The following is a 10302-nucleotide window of genomic DNA, read 5'->3' as shown; positions in this document are numbered from 1 at the left end:
AACACGAAGAGGTACTCGACCCTAACTTCGGGCAGATGCTTTGGAATACAGCTGTTGCAGCTAGGTCAGGTGGTTTCCATATATAAAGCCCTTCCTATTTCGACAGCCACAACACGGTACGACAGAAAGCGAGAGCTGCCGATAGAGGTTTAAGAGCAAATTTTACATTCTTACAAACTTTGTTAGGATTTCTTAATTTCTGTTTTACAATTCTTTTACTTAGATCTGTATTACATTCTACTTCTTTTTAATACATTAATTGCATTTGTTTTTCAATATCTTTATTATGCAATTCTTTTACATTCCTTCAAAATAAAAATGTAGATGATATTCTAAATCTAAAATTTAGAGTTTACATTTTTGTTATGTGTAAGTTTTAAATTATCATTTAAAAAGAAGGTGCCATTATATTATAACTTTAGGTACACAAATGATATGATTATTATATCTTTATATACTTATTTAAGAAATATTGTTAATGTTTAACCGTACTATCATGTGCCATATTACAGAAAATGCTATTATATTTTAATTAATTTAGTCACTAAAAAGATAAAAAAATTGTATTTGTTTATAAAATAATAAAAAATATTTTTGAAATTATTAATAAAATTATTTAACAGATTCTATTTCTTATTTCATAGATCTTAGGAAACAATAACAAACTATTTAGAACAATTATACAACTTAATTTTATTTATAAAACTAAGATTAAATATTTGTATATCTAAATCGTTTAATAATTACAAATATATTTTAAAACTAAGATAAAACATTGCTTATATTTTAAATATATATTTATATACTTATTTATGCAATGTTAGAACTTTAACCAGCTTTGATCTGACATATTACAAAAAATGCTATTGCATTTTAATTAATCTAATAACTAACTAAAAAAAAGTTTATATTTGTTTACAAAATAATAAAATAATATTTTCAAAATTATTTAACAGATCATATTTATTGTTTCCGAAATCTTAGAAAACAATAACAAACTATTTAATTGGCTAAAGCTTATTTTTTTATACCAATATTCACTATATAAACAATACTAAATGTATAATGTTGAAAATATACATATTCATATCTAATTGTAATTTCCACATATAAAGTTAATATATACTAACATGTAATACCAATAACTGCAATGGTGTTAATATTAATACCAATCACTATTGTTAATTTGGTATATTAAGATCTCTAAACACGATTACATCGATTTGTAATACCAGATCACAGGTTAATATATGTTTTGTTGGTTTCTTTTTTAAAAATTATCAAATTTATAATTAAAGAATTTAATATTGCATCCATACCCAAATAGTAATACTGACTAGGATCGAAATCAGAGTATGAAATTAAAGAAATTAAATATTTAATTTTAGAAAATATATAGAATAAATATTTTTTCTACTATTATTTTGTAACAAATAAATTCAAATACACCTAAATATTTTCCCATACCGTATCTATTCATTTTGTATTTTAGTTTTGTACAAACTTTTTAGGCCACAAGTTTTTATCAAATAAAAGGCTTTATTTATTATGGGTTAATTCCGGCTATTATCATTGTGGGTAAAAGTGTGTTATATGTTGAAGGACAACCACAGGCTAAGGAAAATAGTGGAAGAAAGCGGCGAAAGAAAACAAAGTTTGGCAAAAGATTAGGCTTTTTTCGGACTACAAACTTCACTCGTCTTATCTTTTCTTCTCCTTAGTACTCTCCATCAATGGCTTCTCTTATCTCTTTTTCTCCTCTCCCAAAACCAAAAGCCATAAGAAGTTCAATTTCAGCTCCTCAGACACTGACAATAATTGAGAGGCTTCAAGATAAATTCGGACGAAAGGGAATAAAATTCTCGGAATCAAACAACGTTCCTATGGTGGAGCTAAAGGTCAGAAATGGAAGTTCATTGAAGATGAGCTTATCAAATGCGCATGTGGTTTCGTATAAGCCAAAGGTATACTGGAAAGACGAGGGGTTGGAGGAAGTCCTTTACACAGTTGACGGTGATGAGATTAGAGGTGGAGTTGGTGTTGTTATTATAAACGGAAAAGAAGCTACTGGACCAAAAGGAGGGTCTTCAGTAATCTCAGGATATGAGTGGAGTGTCAAGGATACTGATTCAGACGCCATTGATGCTGTTCAGGTGATTGATTCCCCCCCCCCCCCCCCCCCCCGCCCACCCCAAAAAATAAAAAAATAAAATATGTATATTTATTTCAACTCTTTTTGTTAATATATATATATTTTTAAAAATCTATCAAATCTTCTTGTCCACACTGATGATATCTTTGTGAACATTCTCAGATCGAACTGTGCTGTACGGTCGGACATCTCGACATAACCTATATCGTCTCTCTATACCCAGTAAGCATGGCTACAGCTCTGGTGGTGAAGAACAATGGACGAAAACCCGTTACCCTTAAACCGGGGATTATGAGTTACTTGAGATTCAAGAAACGGAGTGGGGCTGGAATTCAAGGACTAAAGGGATGCTCTTATTGCCCCAACCCTCCTTTGTCATCGCCTTTTGAGCTCTTGTCTCCTTCAGAGGCAATGAAGGTGGACTCTTCTGGGTGGTTTGCGTGGGAAGAAGCTGGGGAGAAGCCGGGGATTTGGGCAGTAGAAGATTCTGTGATTACACTTCTTGAGAAAAAGATGAGTAGAATATATGGTGCTCCTCCGGCTGAGAGATTAAAGGCAGTCTATAACACTCCACCTTCTAAATTTGAAACCATAGATCAGGTAATTCTACAAATATATATATATTTGGTATGATATTTCATGCTACGTCCGTTTCGGCATTTGGATGCAATATGGATTGGAAACGAATTACATAGTAGAAAAAGAAAAAAATGTTTTGGATGCAAATCTGCTACCAAACTATTTAATATATATACCAAAATTCCATCTGTAACCTGCGCGGTAAGCGGGAACTATAATGTTTTTCTACTAATGTGAACAGTTAAATATAATTATAATTACTCAACATTTAAAATATAAATCTATATAAATGTCAAATTTATTTTATTAAACAATATATAACTTATTTATTTCTTTTAACATTTTTTCACAATCAATTCTTTTTTATTTTTTTGGTATACACTCGTCGCTTGCATCTACACTCTTTTCATATTCTATTATCTCATTTACAATATATTTATTATGAAGACATACCCTATCTATTTTCATATTTTTCATCTTTCAATACTTTTTTTTATCGGTTGAGCGATCATTACTTACTGATGTGGTCATAAAAAAAGTATATCCACCATTTTTTGTGATATTTTTTTTTACAGTGTTGTACTAAAATTTGCTTCATAGTAATGAATATCATAATTAGACTCGTTTCTAGCTATAAAAATCATATTATAACATCAAATATTCTATTTTGACAAAAGAAAAATTATGTTCATCTATATAATTTTGTTCACTTTAAAATATATATAGTCTACTATGTTTCTATATAGTGTTCTTTTATTTTGATTCTCCTACACCTACAAACTCATAAGATTACTCTAACTTTTAAATATGTGTATTTATTCAAAAATATAATTCTTGTAAAAATAATTTTAATTCTACAAAAACCACTATGATTATAATTTTTTAACTAAAAATAGCTTTCGAAATTTTATTTTTAGTATTTTTCACTATTATTCTTTTTTGGTGTGTGTGATGTTCAGAGTATTTTTTCTTCGATATGTTTTATTTCAAGTAATATTGTACATTTCTATTAAATATATATATATATATATATATATATTATTTTGGTGTTTGAGCATTTGATTAATATTTTTTTTGGATATACCTTCGTTTAACAAGTTTCACCATTTTTCAATTTTGAAAACGATAAATAACATATATCAATAGAACTATTTTAATATTTATATTAATTGAAATTCTAATTAATAATATGCACCAAATCATTCTGGTTTTAATTGGTAACATGAATTTATAATTTAACACTAACAAATATATATATATATATATTATACGATAATTGAAAACAATAATATACATCAATTTTTAATGGATAACATGAATTTATAATTTAACACCAAGAATTGAATAACCTCTTGATTTAAAAAACCTTTAATTTTTTGTTTTTCTTAAAAAGAATCTGATTTTCTTATCCTAATAATTGTTACTTTTAAAAATAATTGTTGTTTCATTAAATATATGATCGCTTTATTTTTTCTCTAATTCTAGTCTTTTACAATTATTTACACAATTATTAGATGTTATGATAATAATATGTAATTTTATTTTTATGTAATCTTTATTCATATTTTACTTTGATATATTTTTTTGTTGTATTATTTTTCATTTCGCTTTTGGTTTATATTTTAGTTTAAATTATTGTTTTTAATAATAATGCATTAACTTTAGATTTTATGTTCCTTTGATGATGTGGATTAATTTGTTAAAATTGAAAATAAGAAGTGATTAGATGGAAGAAGAAGAGATATATATATATATTTAACTTTCCAACTCATGAGGTATACGTTTAATTACATCATCCATTTTTTGTTACTTCATATGCTTCGAGTTACGATAGATATTGCATTTTGACAGAAAAAAATTAAAATCTTGTTTTGGTTGCAATTTTGCAAAGTAGCGAAGTTATGTTTTCTCGTCACAATTGTAGAATTATGTTTTGGTGCTTAAGTTGTAAAATTTCCTTGCACTATTTTGAACTTTTTGAGATTTCCTAACAAACATACAAACAACAAAGTTTAAACACAAAAAAATAGCAAATGTGCAAAAAAAAAAAAAAAACATTTAGATTGCAAAAATCAATTTGAGAAACAAACAACAATAGATGTTTTTTTGTTTGTGAAAGATGGATGTTACATCCAAAGGCATATAACTAATTAGATCACTGTTAAAGTTCATGAGGTTTTTATTCAAAATCAATTGGTAAGGACTAATTTTTTTTTTTCGTCTGGTAAAGAATAAATATTTGAGTATGTTTCTTATACAATGTTGTTACTTTTGAATTTTTAATTATCTACGATGTCTTACAAAACTTTCAATTCAAAAACTAATTTAATTAGCTTATATATTTTATATATTATGTTGGATCTCAGTTTTTTCCTAAGGGAGTTTTTCTAACACAAACTTTGAAATAAAATCTGATTAGTTCGGAATTTAATTAAATCTTGCAGGGAAGAGGGTTGTTCTTCAGGATGATAAGGATAGGGTTCCAAGAGATGTATGTGGGATCCCCAGGATCGATGTGGGACAAGTATGGTAAGCAACATTACTTCGTGTGCACCGGTCCAATGTCAATGCTCGTCCCTGTCGATGTAGCCTCTGGAGAGACATGGAGAGGAGCAATGATAATCGAGCATGATAATTTGTAAATTTCAATTACTATACTTCTGTCTTCTTCAATTTTTTTTTCTCTGTTTTCTGTGCCAATCTTTTTTTCTTTGTTTTCAAAAATATGTTATGAGTATACTAGATCAATATACAGAGACGAACTTAGTAAAAATAAAAATTGATGTCATCATTTCTTTTCGTCTCAGCAAATCTATGTTGCTGGTATTTATTTCGATTTTGTAAACAAAGCTAACTCAAAACAATGCAAACTCAAATTAAACAAAGATACAACTAAAAACAGTTTTAAATCAAGATTAAACATGTGAACCTTGGGCAAGATAAGTGATTTGGGAGATAGCTAATCAATCCTAGATGTCTAAGCAATGATCAATAACAAACCTATGGCTAAGAACACTTAAGCAAATCAATTCATTTCCATGATAGAGATCCTATGCTAATCAAACAATAATCAACAATTTCTAAAGGTAATCATAAGATAAGTATGCATTAAAAACAAGTCTAAATACCACTAATCGCCCTAATCATCAATTTCTATTGGGTAGAAATGCAAAACTCTTGTAAAGGTTGGTTCAAGAATTTCATCAAACACCTTCTCGACATGGAAATCCTAATGTCTAGATTTAAAGCATGATCAAGGCTATCTAGCAATATTAACCCTAAACAAGATAGCAAACACATAAATAAAGCCCTAGACATCATAGATCATTCATCTATCTTCCTCTATACCTAGCCCAAAGTTCTATAGATCTACTCTCTCATCATCATGATCACACAAAGGAAAAAGCTTGGTCTTTGTGAAATCATAATAAGAGATTATGGATTAGGATATTTGAAGAAGAAATTACTATTAAAAACTTGGAAGTACTCAATAATTCAACAAACCAAGAGTAAACAAGTTTAAGAACCCTAAAAAGCTGCTAAAAACCTAAAACCAAAGATCAGTCTCCCCTAAATAGGGGTTAACGTATTTATCGGAAAATAGAAGGGAGACGGGTCAACCCGAAACAAACTGGGTCAAACCCGGATCAAAGCTAAAATAAGTGTGGACTTTGGCTGCTACGGGGACAGCTTGGCCGATTCACATGGCCGATGGTGTCAACCGGGGAGGTCTTGGCCGATGGGTTAAACAGATGATAGTCCCTAGTCTTCTGCCACTTCTCCACTTCACTCTTCTTTGCTTCTTTTGCACCAAATCAACTCCAAATGCTCTTAAAAAAACCTAGAATGACAAGATTATGCAACAAAACTATGCAAAAACAAGGCTTAAAACCCAACAAAAACACAATATTTCAGGAATCTCTATCAGACACAATACTAGCAGGCACACCATGCAATCTAACTATCTCTCTCATATACTTCAAAGCCAAAACCGCTACTCCATCAGTTTTCTTGATGGCCAAAACCAGGAACCTGATGCTTAACCTTCACCAGCTTGCAGGTTTCACACTTTGCAACCCAATCAACTACGTTCTTCTTCATCCTGACCCAGTGATAATACCGCTTGAGGTCATAGTACATCTTCGTCGCTCCTGGATGAATAAAGAACTTGCTCGAATGAGCCTCTCTCAGTATCTCCTGCCTCAGACCCTCACCCTTGGGCACAAAGACCCACCCATGCGCAAGGATAGTTCCATTAGCAGAAACCTAATACTGAACCCGTAGCATTAGAGGCATTCACCAGCCCCACATCACTCTCCTAAGCTAACCGCACTCTGCTCAACAAGTCCGCTCAATAAGATGCCTCCAAGCCCAAAGGCTCATGTGTGATATCACACAGCCTCAATGCACCAATCTCACCCACTAACGCATCCATATCATTCTCATGAGCCGAAGCCGCCCGCTTCCGACTCAAAGCATCTGCAACCAGGTTAGCTTTACCAGGGTGGTAAGCTATCTCCTGATCATACTCCGCTAACAACTCCATCCGACGCCTTTGCCTCAAATTCAGCTCAGGCTAATTGAAGATGTATTTCAAGCTCTTATGATCTGTAAATACATGCACCTTCCCACCATAAAGATATGACCTCCATATCTTCACGGCAAAAACCACCGCTGCCATCTCCAAATCATGGGTAGGATAATTGGCGTTATGCTTCTGCAACTGGAATGAAGCATATGCTATAACCTTTCCCTGCTGCATCAACCCACATCCTAACCCAACTCTGGAAGCATATGTGTACACAACATAAGGCTCGTTCTGCTCTGGCAGTGCTAACACCGGCGTGGTAGTCAGCATCTGCTTGAGGCTTGCAAAACTCACCTCACACTCTGGTGAACACACAAATGGAACCCCCTTCCCTGTAAGCTTGGTCATCGGCTATGCCATACTCGCAAAACCAGAACGAATCTCCTGTAGTAACCCGCCAACCCCAGGAAACTCCTGATTAAGTGGCACTCTGCCGCCTTGGCCACTCCCTGATGGCCTGAATTTTCTCTGGATCCAATGAAACTCTCTCTGATGAAACAATATGACCCAAGAATCCCATTTCTCGCTGCTAGAAACTGCAGTTACTTAGCATAGCAAACAACTTCTGCTCTGCAGCTTCTCCAGAACTTCACTTAGATGCATTGCATGCTCCTCAAGACTCTTGGAATATACCAGGTTATCGTCGATGAAAATGATGACAGACACGTCCAGAAACTCTTGAACACGCTATTCATCAATCTCATAAACGCTGCTGGGGAATTCGTCAAACCGAACGACATCACCACGAACTCGTAATGCCCATATCTCGTCTTGAAGACAGTCTTTCTCACATCTGCATCATGTATTGGAATCTGATGATAACCCGGTTCAGACCCTGATAGTCGATACACAAGCGGAAACTCCCATCCTTCATCTTAACAAACAACACCGGTGCTCCCCATGGTGAACAACTAGGACGGATGAATCTCATGCTCAACAAGTCCTCCAGCTGCTTCTTTAGCTCTGCCATCTCCGCTGGAGACATCCTGTAGGGTGCCTTGGACAACGACGTTGTCCCTCGTTCCAACTAAATCATGCAGGGATCAGACCGAGATTGTGGTAACCCCTGCAACGATTGGAACAAATCCTCAAACTCCTCCACAACCTGAATGCCTCCAACTGTAGACTGCCTTACTGATTCCGACATCGAAATCGTAACCAGGTAGGCCTCACTCCCTTCTCGATCATCTTCCCGACCAGCACAACCGAGATCACGAGACTCCCCGAAGTAGGTCTCACCCCCTCGAAAACGAACTTCCCTTCTAGACGCCCAAAGAACACTCTACCCTTGTAATAGTCCAGATGTACCCTGTGAGGATGCAACCAATCCATCCCCAGAATGACATCATACAATTCCACAGGACTAATAATCAAATCCGCCGGCCTCGACTCCCCTGCGATCTGAATATCCACATCCCTCACTCGGCCAAGGACTCTCGTGAACTCACCTCCCGCAACCCTGACAACTCTCGCTCTCTCACCAGGATCTCCTCTAATACTGGCACTCTCAGCGCACTCCGGGATATTGAAGCAATGATTTTCTCCATAATCAAACAAGATGTGGGACGTTTACCCACCAACCGACAAGGTCCCTACATAAACCTCATGTGTTGAGAACTTAACATTCTATCACAAGCAAAGCAATCATAAAATCTGAACTACTCAATTGACCAAGTCTGAGTCTTAGAAGTTATACTTGTGATCTCTCCTACACTGGTGCCTCTAGTCTCCACAGTCGAGTACTCCCGCGGTGTCGGCTCGATCAATCCCACCGGCTGCAAACCCAGCTGCACTCTTGGCTGCCCTCTAGCCTGCAACGCTGCTACTACCATCTGCTGTAATTTGGGACAACAAGGCTTGATATGCCCGTCTCCCTGCAGTGGTAACACAATCGGGTATCTTCCCGCTGCTCTGCCACTGCTCACTGCTCTACCCTCTACAGACAGTTTACCACCTTGTGGTCCATGCTACCACACCTAAAACATCCTGGACAACCGGACCCGAATCTTTTCTTTGCACCATACTTCTGATTCTGCCACTACGCAGGCTTGCCGCCCTTGATAGGAACAAAATGCGGCTGAGTCCTCTTTGGCAGCGCCGAAAGACTAACCACCACCACCTGTGACCTCAAGTCATCTTGTATCCTGGCTGAAGTCTCCACCATCTTTGCTCTAGTAGCGTAGCTCCTCACCCTGCACCGAGTCCTCAGGTCATCACGCAGAGCCAACAAGAGCCTCCAAAGCCTGGCCTGCATACACCACAAGCCGACTGAACTCTCGTCCAGCTCTCACACTTTATGGTTCCCCTAGGTCAAGCCCAAGAACCGCACCTGCATGCGATCAAGTGCCTCCCGTGGAAAATACTTGGAGTTGAACTCCCCCACAAAGTCCATCCAAGTAATCTCCCGCTGCACTTTCCGGGCTCTCACCGACCTCCACCAAACACGTGCATCTCCTGACAGATAGTGCACTCCCAAGTCCACCCGATACAGGTCGGGACACCAGAGCTACTAGAAAATAGCCTCCATCCTCTCTCTCCACTCATCCACCACACTCGGATCCATGCCTCCTAGAAAAGATCCCGCACCCACCTGCCGTAGTTGCACCAACATCTAAACATACTTTGCATCCACTACCCCGGCCCCCAGTTGCATGCCTACCTACACTCTAGCTAAAGGCTGCACCGAGGGACTCTGCCAACCAAACCCTGGCGGCACCACTGGAACCTGCCCACCAACCGCTGACGGCAGCATAGGAGCTTGCACACCAGCCGCTGCCGGCGCCACTACTAGAAGCTAAGCCAACACCTGAGCTAGCAAGCCCATTAGGACATCCTCTCTACCTCGAGCACCCTTCGCTGCACCCCCACCCCTTGGGCAATACCAGCACCAACACCGAGCACACCCGTTCTGTCGATACCATCACCAGCCTGGTCTGTAGACACTCTAGGATGAACCTGTGACTCTGCCATCTCTTCATTGACG

General features: G+C 36.4%; 1 protein-coding gene across 1 annotated transcript; it reads left to right on the top strand.

Annotated features, from left to right (window-relative positions):
* The first annotated feature begins 1571 nt into the window (after nt 1–1571).
* On the top strand, nt 1572–5522 carry LOC104700953 (photosynthetic NDH subunit of subcomplex B 2, chloroplastic). Its single transcript, XM_010416564.3, has 3 exons — nt 1572–2153; nt 2315–2752; nt 5176–5522. The coding sequence occupies exons 1-3, from the start codon at nt 1734–1736 to the stop codon at nt 5371–5373; spliced, it is 1056 nt and encodes a 351-aa protein (XP_010414866.2). The 5' UTR covers nt 1572–1733; the 3' UTR covers nt 5374–5522.
* Nucleotides 5523–10302: the final 4780 nt, after the last annotated feature.

The sequence above is a fragment of the Camelina sativa genome, chromosome 7 (genome assembly GCF_030686135.1).
Source record: "Camelina sativa cultivar CO46 ecotype springtype chromosome 7, ASM3068613v1".
NCBI lineage: Eukaryota > Viridiplantae > Streptophyta > Magnoliopsida > Brassicales > Brassicaceae > Camelina > Camelina sativa.
Note: the sequence above shows the minus strand (reverse complement) of the source record. Positions and strands in the feature narration are given on the sequence as shown.